The sequence below is a fragment of the Lathyrus oleraceus genome, chromosome 4 (genome assembly GCF_024323335.1).
Source record: "Lathyrus oleraceus cultivar Zhongwan6 chromosome 4, CAAS_Psat_ZW6_1.0, whole genome shotgun sequence".
In the NCBI taxonomy this organism is placed as follows: domain Eukaryota; kingdom Viridiplantae; phylum Streptophyta; class Magnoliopsida; order Fabales; family Fabaceae; genus Lathyrus; species Lathyrus oleraceus.
Genome location: NC_066582.1, coordinates 129,432,256 through 129,444,915, shown reverse-complemented (window position 1 = coordinate 129,444,915; position 12,660 = coordinate 129,432,256). Strand labels below are relative to the sequence as shown.

Here is a 12,660-nt window from a genome sequence, read left to right as displayed (position 1 = left end):
TGCATGTGTTTCTTTTAGGAATATGAATTTTTGTCCAACATAACATTTGAAGTAGACATCTTAAATTTTGCAATGCACTTGGTCCCACCTCAAAATAATTAAAATGAGTGAGTTAGGTCCCTGCGAACTTGACCCAAAATTAGGGTTTCTGTCAAAACAAGTGTATGTGAACTTTGCCAAAAGGGACCAAATTCAAGCCCTTCAACATAACAATAACAAGTCCTTGAATTAGGGTTTTTGACCTATAAATTTTTGTTTTATGATATGTGTTAATTTTAGAATTATGAAAGAAACTTAATGTTTGGAGAATACACAAAGATAAATTTGACATAATACGAATTGATATTAATAAAATTTGGATTTTACACAATGAATCCTAATGGTGATGACCGGGATCACCTAACCGACCTCCGGTCCCACATCCCCTAGCTATCCTAACCCTTGGCCCTAACCCACGTTGACGATTCTGAACCGGTGTTTGTTCATCTGATGGTCCAGGAGCGTCATTACCGCCTACAGGAGAAGATCCGTTGAGGTATTCAGCCAACTCAGCATAGTCTTCAGTATTCAATGATGGTGTACCGGCGTAGCTGAGCTCATGACCCATGCCAGAGAAGTTGGGGTGTGGTTGACTCATGGATGGGCGACCAGGACGGTTGAAGGGGGACATGGGTGACAATGATGGGTCTAGGAAAGGTTGGAAAGGTTGTTGGGGTGTTTGGAAGAGATATGGTTGTGGGATGTTTTGGTATTGTGATGTTTGGGGTTCTTGGCTACGGTAGGTGATGGGGCGGTTAGTGTTTTGGGTAAGGCGACTTTGGTAGGGTGATGGTGTGGGTGCGAAGCGATGTTCGGTCGAAGGTTGATGGTCCATTTGTTGGTGGTGGTATGGGGGATGTTCTTGGTTTTGGGGTTGGGTGAATGGCATGTTTTGGTTGTATGTTTGTGTGTTTGTGGAACGGAAAGCTTGTCGGATAGGTGGTTGTGAGTAATTGGGCTGAGAATGTTGTTGGGGGTTAGATGTTGAGGCTTCTTGTGTGTAAGTTGTCTGGCGTGGGTCGTAGAGGTACATATCATCGGCGATGAATTGAAATCCAACTGATCTATACCAAGCCATATAAGTACGACTTGGTTTTACCTCATTTGGCATGACTGCGTCAGTTAAGACATGGTCATGACGGTGCTTCCACTTGCGACACTCGGTTCTTGCGAATTGTTGCCAAGGGTTGAAGTTCCATTGGTCGTTCACTTTACGCATATGCCATTCTCCTAAGCTAGCTGGGGGATCTGGGATATTCTGGACCATACCAAACTGCAGCTTCACACGATCGGTGTTGTGCAGCTCCACTGTTGTGAACCGTATTATTGGTGTGCATGTTGTCCATACGGCTGCGTCTTCAGGGTTGATCTGATGCTCATGATCCATATTAAGGTATGGACGCCAGATGAACTGAAATGTTAAAGACAATAGGATTTAAATGAATGTAGAAAAAGTCAATATAATATGAAGAAATAATGTAATTATTTTGCTTACGTCTGCCGGTCGAAGGTGATCCAACAGGTTGCGATATTGAGTAATACAGTGTCTCGGACATCTGCTGTAATTCATACCGCGTGCCGACCATCTACACCAAAAAGTTAAAATAAATTAGTTATGGGTAATAAACTGTAAGGAAGGAAGTAAAGATATAGCAATTTAAACAACTTACTTTTTTGCATATGGAAAAGTGAAGGGGTTGCTATTGACCGGTGCAAGAGACGGTAGTCTTGACCATCCCCATGCTTGTAGCAAAACAGCACATCCAGAAAATGTAGAAGTATCTTTGTGGCAGTTTTTGCACAAAGAACTATAGAGATAGGCTAGACATGCGGATCCCCAACTATAACTACCTATTCTATCTATATGTCTAAGTAAAGGTAAGTACATAATATGCATGCTAGAACCACTACCTTCGGGAAATAAAAAGGATCCTAGTAACAACATAATGTAACACCTAGTTTTAATGATTCGAGCTTCTTCGGTAGAATGCTCATCTAAATAAAAACTATTATAATATGACTTTAGGCGTGAAAGTAGTATACCTTGTCCCCTAGCATTATCATCTAACAAATCAACGTTTAAAAGCTCCATGCAAATTGAATTTGGAAAGTTGGTCTTACCATTAACAACTTTGCCTTCAATTCGTAGTCCTAAAAGCATGTAGACGTCTTCTAACGTCACGGTACACTCACCGGTTGGAAACCAAAATGTGTGTGTCTCTGGCCTCCATCTTTCGCATAAGGCGAGAATGAATTTGTTATCTATAGACCAAGACATAATTTTGCTAAGGTGACCAAAACCGGCAAGTTCAACATAAGGTTGAATCATCGGATCCATGTGGACAAATTCGTGGACTCGAGTGCGAAACCTTGAGACATCCTATAATAGAAATAATGTAACACTTGACTAAGTCGGTATTTCAAAATAAAATGGGGTTGGTGGAGATGAAACATAAAAAGAAGTATAAGAAAAAACTTACGTATGTCGCGATGTTTGCAACTGTTCCTCTGTGTGCCTCGCCCATTGTGAGTAAAGACATATTGTTGGGGAGTTGGTGTAGATGAAAATGGAAGATTTTGTTGAAGATGAAATTGTAAAAGAAGTAATGGAGATGAAGTAGTGAGAAATGTAGATGAGGTAGTGAGAATGTTGGTGTGGAAGAATTGTTGAAGGAGTGGATCAATTTATAGGCAAATGGATGACTGCATGGAAAAATGTGTTTGCATGGTGTCTCCACCTCATTTGGCGCCCATGTACATTATTTAGGAGGGGGCGCCATTCAAATTGGCGCCACCCTAGGGCACATGCATGCAAGCCTAGTTCTGAATGCTTGGTTTCAAGGACTGACTAAGGGGGGCGCCATTCAAATTGGCGACCATGTACAAGTCCTAAAGGTAGGCGCCAATCCAATTGGCGCCACCCTTTGCATGCTCAACACGTGGCATTGCTGTCTCCTGCATGCTGAACAATTCACTTATGGATGGCTTGCATGATTGACACATCATCTCTGACCATCTTAGGTGTCCGACACGTGTCTGTCTTGTCTCCTGTATGCTGATGACTACCTTCTTACTAGCTAGCATGCTTGACACATCAAGTCACACTGTCTTGCAGGATTGACACATCATCTCTGACCGTCTTAGGTGTCCGACACGTGTCTGTCTTGTCTCCTGTATGCTGATGACTACCTTCTTACTAGCTAGCATGCTTGACACATCAAGTCACACTGTCTTGCAGGATTGACACATCATCTCTGACCGTCTTAGGTGTCCGACACGTGTCTGTCTTGTCTCCTGTATGCTGATGACTACCTTCTTGATAGCTTGCCTGGCTGACACATCAACTCACACTGTCTTGCAGGATTGACACATCATCTCTGACCGTCTATGGTGTCCGACACGTGTCTGTCTTGTCTCCTGTATGCTGATGACTACCTTCTTACTAGCTTGCCTGGCTGACACATCAAGTCACATTGTCTTGCATGACAGACACATCAACTCTTGACTACCTAGCATGCTTGACACATCAACTCACACTGTCTTGCATGACAGACACCTCATCTCTGAACTAGCTAGCATGCTTGACACATCAACTCACACTCTCTTGCATGACAGACACCTCATCTCTGAACTAGCTAGCATGCTTGACACATCAACTCACACTCTCTTGCATGACAGACACCTCAACTCTGAAATTACTTGCATGCTTGACACGGTATCTCAGACTAGCTTCAATGTGAGACACTGATACCATCTATTTAAGTGTCTTACTATCACATTCATCTGCACTTGCAAAATACTTTTCATCTCCAAAACACTTTTCATCTTCACTCACTTTCATCTGCACTTGCAAAATACTTTTCGTCTCCAAAATGTCATCTTCATCATTATACAGTATCAACGTTCACTGCAACGGTGAAACTTTTGAGTCTGAGCTTCATGGTTTTTGTTTTAGAAACACTGATACCATTAGAGTTTCGATGAAGAGAAATGCAACCTTTTTGCATTTCAAAAAAAGAATACAATCCTTTATACAGGGAGGTATTGTGTCAAGGATGACATATCAGAATCCTATATTTTTTGAGAATGGTCAATGCAAGTTTTTCCCCCTAAAGATACGAGACGATGAAGATGTGCAAAGTATGTTTCTTAGTCATGAACATTCAGGCATGGATTCTATCGAGTTGTACATTACTCTACAACCATGTATACCGTCTCAACAGTCTCAAGTAACAGATCAGGATCCAGCTGGTGGAGATGATGCAGATGATGCACAATGCTCAGATGAACTCAACCCAGAAGCAGAAGTAGAGGTCGACGTTGTTGATGAAGAAGAAGAGGAGACTGAGATACAGGTTGATCACATCCTGAATAACGACGATGAAGATGAGGCTCAACCACCACCAATACCTCCTACTCATGCCTATATTCCTCCTCAACATATGACAAATATGGATCTTCACGACGATGAAATGTCCGACAGTGTCTTCTACAATCCGTATCCGAGACCAGTAGGCGAATTAAAGGTGGGAGACATGTTTCGTACCAAAGAGGAATGTGTCTTGGCAATCAAAAGATACCACATGAACAACTTTGTTGACTTTACGGTAAAACGCACTGATTCAAGAAGGTATGTTATCGAATGTCGTAACATGCTTTGTAAGTTTCGTTTGGCTGCATCTTACAAGAAGAAAAATGACTCTTGGGAGATCGCTTCAATAGACCCACCACACAATTGCGTCGCAACAACCGTTGAACAAGATCACCGTAAACTGAGCACAGCATTGATATGTCGAGACATTCTGCCATTGGTAAATAAAGACCCATCAGTGAAGGTGAGTATAATTATATCACATATCCGAACAACATATAATTATACTCCATCTTACAAGAAAGCATGGATTGCGAGGACAAAGGCTGTTGAGCAGGTTTTCGGCAACTGGGAGGACTCATTCAAGGAATTACCACGGTTTTTATGGGCACTAAAAACTTATGTCCCAGGAACTGTGGCAATTCTGGAGACAGTGCAAGCAATGATGCCAGACGGAACCTGTGCTACAGGTAATAGAATATTCCACCGTCTCTTTTGGGCATTTGACCCTTGCATCAAAGGTTTCGCATTCTGCAAACCTCTCCTGCAAATTGATGGCACTTGGTTATACGGAAAATACAAGGGTACGTTGCTCATGGCAGTTGCACAAGACGGTAACAACAATGTATTTCCCGTTGCCTTTGCTCTTGTTGAAGGTGAAACAGCTGCTGGATGGGGTTTCTTTCTTCGACATCTCAGAACGCATGTCGCACCACAAGCCAATCTATGTCTGATTTCTGATAGACATGCTGCCATCGAAAGTGCCTACAACAACCATGAAAACGGATGGCATGATCCTCCTTCTACACATGTCTACTGTATCAGACACATAGCACAAAACTTCATGCGTGCTATAAAAGATAAGAATCTTCGCAAGAAGGTGGTGAATGCTGGGTATGCGTTAACTCAACCGTCTTTTCAATATTATCGTGATGAGATTCGACTGTCTAATGAAGACGCGGGGAGATGGATAAATAACATCCCAGTAGAGCAGTGGACAAGAGCATTTGACGGTGGTTGTCGATGGGGCCACATGACAACAAACATTGTGGAATGCATGAACGGGGTTTTTAAAGGAATACGAAAACTGCCGATAACAGCCTTGGTAAGATCAACCTATTATAGGTTGGCTTCTATGTTCGCAAGCAGAGGTGAAAGATGGAGTGCAGTGTTAATGTCCGGACAAGTATTCAGTGAATGTTGCATGAAGGTCATGAAAGAGGAGAGCATCAAAGCTACGACACACATTTCAAAAAAATTCCCAATCTACCCCACATGCATAAGGGAGGCGCCAATTGGATTGGCGCCCCCTCTTAAAAATTACAAGGAGGCGCCAATTGGATTGGCTAGGGCACCTGCCCTAGCCAATCCAATTGGCGCCTATGTGTTATTTTTAAGAGGGGGCGCCAATCCAATTGGCGCCTCCCTTAAAAAAGCCTCAAATGGAAAAACTTTCAACATGAAAGTTGTAGATCTTTTCAAGACAATGAATTTGGATATAAATTTTGCAACATTTGGATTTTTTTTGAGAAAGTTATGGCCAGTTGAAGTTGGACTTCTGAGTTTTTCAACTGTTATCTGACCCATAATGTTTTGTATTATTGCATGTGTTTCTTTTAGGAATATGAATTTTTGTCCAACATAACATTTGAAGTAGACATCCTAAATTTTGCAATGCACTTGGTCCCACCTCAAAATAATTAAAAATGAGTGAGTTAGGTCCCTGCGAACTTGACCCAAAATTAGGGTTTCTGTCAAAACAAGTGTATGTGAACTTTGCCAAAAGGGACCAACTTCAAGCCCTTTAGTTTGAATGATAAAAGCCTCAAATGACAAAACCTTCAACATAAAAGTTGTATATCTTTTCAAGATAATGAATTTGGACTAAAGGTTTGCATCATTTGCAGCTTTTATGAGAAAGGTATGGGCACCTGAACTTGGACTCTTTGACATTATAACTGTTATCTGAGTCATAATGTTTTGTATTATTGCATGTGTTTCTTTTAGGAATATGAATTTTTGTCCAACATAACATTTGAAGTAGACATCTTAAATTTTGCAATGCACTTGGTCCCACCTCAAAATAATTAAAAATGAGTGAGTTAGGTCCCTGCGAACTTGACCCAAAATTAGGGTTTCTGTCAAAACAAGTGTATGTGAACTTTGCCAAAAGGGACCAACTTCAAGCCCTTTAGTTTGAATGATAAAAGCCTCAAATGACAAAACCTTCAACATAAAAGTTGTATATCTTTTCAAGATAATGAATTTGGACTAAAGGTTTGCATCATTTGCAGCTTTTATGAGAAAGGTATGGGCACCTGAACTTGGACTCTTTGACATTATAACTGTTATCTGAGTCATAATGTTTTGTATTATTGCATGTGTTTCTTTTAGGAATATGAATTTTTGTCCAACATAACATTTGAAGTAGACATCTTAAATTTTGCAATGCACTTGGTCCCACCTCAAAATAATTAAAAATGAGTGAGTTAGGTCCCTGCGAACTTGACCCAAAATTAGGGTTTCTGTCAAAACAAGTGTATGTGAACTTTGCCAAAAGGGACCAAATTCAAGCCCTTCAACATAACAATAACAAGTCCTTGAATTAGGGTTTTTGACCTATAAATTTTTGTTTTATGATATGTGTTAATTTTAGAATTATGAAAGAAACTTAATGTTTGGAGAATACACAAAGATAAATTTGACATAATACGAATTGATATTAATAAAATTTGGATTTTACACAATGAATCCTAATGGTGATGACCGGGATCACCTAACCGACCTCCGGTCCCACATCCCCTAGCTATCCTAACCCTTGGCCCTAACCCACGTTGACGATTCTGAACCGGTGTTTGTTCATCTGATGGTCCAGGAGCGTCATTACCGCCTACAGGAGAAGATCCGTTGAGGTATTCAGCCAACTCAGCATAGTCTTCAGTATTCAATGATGGTGTACCGGCGTAGCTGAGCTCATGACCCATGCCAGAGAAGTTGGGGTGTGGTTGACTCATGGATGGGCGACCAGGACGGTTGAAGGGGGACATGGGTGACAATGATGGGTCTAGGAAAGGTTGGAAAGGTTGTTGGGGTGTTTGGAAGAGATATGGTTGTGGGATGTTTTGGTATTGTGATGTTTGGGGTTCTTGGCTACGGTAGGTGATGGGGCGGTTAGTGTTTTGGGTAAGGCGACTTTGGTAGGGTGATGGTGTGGGTGCGAAGCGATGTTCGGTCGAAGGTTGATGGTCCATTTGTTGGTGGTGGTATGGGGGATGTTCTTGGTTTTGGGGTTGGGTGAATGGCATGTTTTGGTTGTATGTTTGTGTGTTTGTGGAACGGAAAGCTTGTCGGATAGGTGGTTGTGAGTAATTGGGCTGAGAATGTTGTTGGGGGTTAGATGTTGAGGCTTCTTGTGTGTAAGTTGTCTGGCGTGGGTCGTAGAGGTACATATCATCGGCGATGAATTGAAATCCAACTGATCTATACCAAGCCATATAAGTACGACTTGGTTTTACCTCATTTGGCATGACTGCGTCAGTTAAGACATGGTCATGACGGTGCTTCCACTTGCGACACTCGGTTCTTGCGAATTGTTGCCAAGGGTTGAAGTTCCATTGGTCGTTCACTTTACGCATATGCCATTCTCCTAAGCTAGCTGGGGGATCTGGGATATTCTGGACCATACCAAACTGCAGCTTCACACGATCGGTGTTGTGCAGCTCCACTGTTGTGAACCGTATTATTGGTGTGCATGTTGTCCATACGGCTGCGTCTTCAGGGTTGATCTGATGCTCATGATCCATATTAAGGTATGGACGCCAGATGAACTGAAATGTTAAAGACAATAGGATTTAAATGAATGTAGAAAAAGTCAATATAATATGAAGAAATAATGTAATTATTTTGCTTACGTCTGCCGGTCGAAGGTGATCCAACAGGTTGCGATATTGAGTAATACAGTGTCTCGGACATCTGCTGTAATTCATACCGCGTGCCGACCATCTACACCAAAAAGTTAAAATAAATTAGTTATGGGTAATAAACTGTAAGGAAGGAAGTAAAGATATAGCAATTTAAACAACTTACTTTTTTGCATATGGAAAAGTGAAGGGGTTGCTATTGACCGGTGCAAGAGACGGTAGTCTTGACCATCCCCATGCTTGTAGCAAAACAGCACATCCAGAAAATGTAGAAGTATCTTTGTGGCAGTTTTTGCACAAAGAACTATAGAGATAGGCTAGACATGCGGATCCCCAACTATAACTACCTATTCTATCTATATGTCTAAGTAAAGGTAAGTACATAATATGCATGCTAGAACCACTACCTTCGGGAAATAAAAAGGATCCTAGTAACAACATAATGTAACACCTAGTTTTAATGATTCGAGCTTCTTCGGTAGAATGCTCATCTAAATAAAAACTATTATAATATGACTTTAGGCGTGAAAGTAGTATACCTTGTCCCCTAGCATTATCATCTAACAAATCAACGTTTAAAAGCTCCATGCAAATTGAATTTGGAAAGTTGGTCTTACCATTAACAGCTTTGCCTTCAATTCGTAGTCCTAAAAGCATGTAGACGTCTTCTAACGTCACGGTACACTCACCGGTTGGAAACCAAAATGTGTGTGTCTCTGGCCTCCATCTTTCGCATAAGGCGAGAATGAATTTGTTATCTATAGACCAAGACATAATTTTGCTAAGGTGACCAAAACCGGCAAGTTCAACATAAGGTTGAATCATCGGATCCATGTGGACAAATTCGTGGACTCGAGTGCGAAACCTTGAGACATCCTATAATAGAAATAATGTAACACTTGACTAAGTCGGTATTTCAAAATAAAATGGGGTTGGTGGAGATGAAACATAAAAAAGAAGTATAAGAAAAAACTTACGTATGTCGCGATGTTTGCAACTGTTCCTCTGTGTGCCTCGCCCATTGTGAGTAAAGACATATTGTTGGGGAGTTGGTGTAGATGAAAATGGAAGATTTTGTTGAAGATGAAATTGTAAAAGAAGTAATGGAGATGAAGTAGTGAGAAATGTAGATGAGGTAGTGAGAATGTTGGTGTGGAAGAATTGTTGAAGGAGTGGATCAATTTATAGGCAAATGGATGACTGCATGGAAAAATGTGTTTGCATGGTGTCTCCACCTCATTTGGCGCCCATGTACATTATTTAGGAGGGGGCGCCATTCAAATTGGCGCCACCCTAGGGCACATGCATGCAAGCCTAGTTCTGAATGCTTGGTTTCAAGGACTGACTAAGGGGGCGCCATTCAAATTGGCGACCATGTACAAGTCCTAAAGGTAGGCGCCAATCCAATTGGCGCCACCCTTTGCATGCTCAACACGTGGCATTGCTGTCTCCTGCATGCTGAACAATTCACTTATGGATGGCTTGCATGATTGACACATCATCTCTGACCATCTTAGGTGTCCGACACGTGTCTGTCTTGTCTCCTGTATGCTGATGACTACCTTCTTACTAGCTAGCATGCTTGACACATCAAGTCACACTGTCTTGCAGGATTGACACATCATCTCTGACCGTCTTAGGTGTCCGACACGTGTCTGTCTTGTCTCCTGTATGCTGATGACTACCTTCTTACTAGCTAGCATGCTTGACACATCAAGTCACACTGTCTTGCAGGATTGACACATCATCTCTGACCGTCTTAGGTGTCCGACACGTGTCTGTCTTGTCTCCTGTATGCTGATGACTACCTTCTTGATAGCTTGCCTGGCTGACACATCAACTCACACTGTCTTGCAGGATTGACACATCATCTCTGACCGTCTATGGTGTCCGACACGTGTCTGTCTTGTCTCCTGTATGCTGATGACTACCTTCTTACTAGCTTGCCTGGCTGACACATCAAGTCACATTGTCTTGCATGACAGACACATCAACTCTTGACTACCTAGCATGCTTGACACATCAACTCACACTGTCTTGCATGACAGACACCTCATCTCTGAACTAGCTAGCATGCTTGACACATCAACTCACACTCTCTTGCATGACAGACACCTCATCTCTGAACTAGCTAGCATGCTTGACACATCAACTCACACTCTCTTGCATGACAGACACCTCAACTCTGAAATTACTTGCATGCTTGACACGGTATCTCAGACTAGCTTCAATGTGAGACACTGATACCATCTATTTAAGTGTCTTACTATCACATTCATCTGCACTTGCAAAATACTTTTCATCTCCAAAACACTTTTCATCTTCACTCACTTTCATCTGCACTTGCAAAATACTTTTCGTCTCCAAAATGTCATCTTCATCATTATACAGTATCAACGTTCACTGCAACGGTGAAACTTTTGAGTCTGAGCTTCATGGTTTTTGTTTTAGAAACACTGATACCATTAGAGTTTCGATGAAGAGAAATGCAACCTTTTTGCATTTCAAAAAAGAATACAATCCTTTATACAGGGAGGTATTGTGTCAAGGATGACATATCAGAATCCTATATTTTTTGAGAATGGTCAATGCAAGTTTTTCCCCCTAAAGATACGAGACGATGAAGATGTGCAAAGTATGTTTCTTAGTCATGAACATTCAGGCATGGATTCTATCGAGTTGTACATTACTCTACAACCATGTATACCGTCTCAACAGTCTCAAGTAACAGATCAGGATCCAGCTGGTGGAGATGATGCAGATGATGCACAATGCTCAGATGAACTCAACCCAGAAGCAGAAGTAGAGGTCGACGTTGTTGATGAAGAAGAAGAGGAGACTGAGATACAGGTTGATCACATCCTGAATAACGACGATGAAGATGAGGCTCAACCACCACCAATACCTCCTACTCATGCCTATATTCCTCCTCAACATATGACAAATATGGATCTTCACGACGATGAAATGTCCGACAGTGTCTTCTACAATCCGTATCCGAGACCAGTAGGCGAATTAAAGGTGGGAGACATGTTTCGTACCAAAGAGGAATATGTCTTGGCAATCAAAAGATACCACATGAACAACTTTGTTGACTTTACGGTAAAACGCACTGATTCAAGAAGGTATGTTATCGAATGTCGTAACATGCTTTGTAAGTTTCGTTTGGCTGCATCTTACAAGAAGAAAAATGACTCTTGGGAGATCGCTTCAATAGACCCACCACACAATTGCGTCGCAACAACCGTTGAACAAGATCACCGTAAACTGAGCACAGCATTGATATGTCGAGACATTCTGCCATTGGTAAATAAAGACCCATCAGTGAAGGTGAGTATAATTATATCACATATCCGAACAACATATAATTATACTCCATCTTACAAGAAAGCATGGATTGCAAGGACAAAGGCTGTTGAGCAGGTTTTCGGCAACTGGGAGGACTCATTCAAGGAATTACCACGGTTTTTATGGGCACTAAAAACTTATGTCCCAGGAACTGTGGCAATTCTGGAGACAGTGCAAGCAATGATGCCAGACGGAACCTGTGCTACAGGTAATAGAATATTCCACCGTCTCTTTTGGGCATTTGACCCTTGCATCAAAGGTTTCGCATTCTGCAAACCTCTCCTGCAAATTGATGGCACTTGGTTATACGGAAAATACAAGGGTACGTTGCTCATGGCAGTTGCACAAGACGGTAACAACAATGTATTTCCCGTTGCCTTTGCTCTTGTTGAAGGTGAAACAGCTGCTGGATGGGGTTTCTTTCTTCGACATCTCAGAACGCATGTCGCACCACAAGCCAATCTATGTCTGATTTCTGATAGACATGCTGCCATCGAAAGTGCCTACAACAACCATGAAAACGGATGGCATGATCCTCCTTCTACACATGTCTACTGTATCAGACACATAGCACAAAACTTCATGCGTGCTATAAAAGATAAGAATCTTCGCAAGAAGGTGGTGAATGCTGGGTATGCGTTAACTCAACCGTCTTTTCAATATTATCGTGATGAGATTCGACTGTCTAATGAAGACGCGGGGAGATGGATAAATAACATCCCAGTAGAGCAGTGGACAAGAGCATTTGACGGTGGTTGTCGA

The 12,660-nt window shown here is 41.7% G+C and overlaps 2 protein-coding genes across 2 annotated transcripts; both read right to left on the bottom strand.

Moving 5' to 3' along the window:
* Window positions 1–323: 323 nt before the first annotated feature.
* LOC127135282 (altered inheritance of mitochondria protein 3-like) lies at window positions 324–2,119 on the bottom strand. The gene is made up of 2 exons (XM_051062031.1): window positions 1,535–2,119; window positions 324–1,450 (listed from the first exon to the last, which is right to left on the bottom strand). Exons 1-2 carry the CDS (start codon window positions 1,607–1,609, stop codon window positions 377–379), a joined length of 1,149 nt encoding a protein of 382 aa, XP_050917988.1. The 5' UTR covers window positions 1,610–2,119; the 3' UTR covers window positions 324–376.
* A 5,211-nt stretch (window positions 2,120–7,330) lies between these two features.
* On the bottom strand, window positions 7,331–9,683 carry LOC127135281 (altered inheritance of mitochondria protein 3-like). Its single transcript, XM_051062030.1, has 3 exons — window positions 9,528–9,683; window positions 8,542–9,426; window positions 7,331–8,457 (listed from the first exon to the last, which is right to left on the bottom strand). Exons 2-3 carry the CDS (start codon window positions 8,614–8,616, stop codon window positions 7,384–7,386), a joined length of 1,149 nt encoding a protein of 382 aa, XP_050917987.1. The 5' UTR covers window positions 8,617–9,426; window positions 9,528–9,683; the 3' UTR covers window positions 7,331–7,383.
* Between the last annotated feature and the right edge of the window lie 2,977 nt (window positions 9,684–12,660).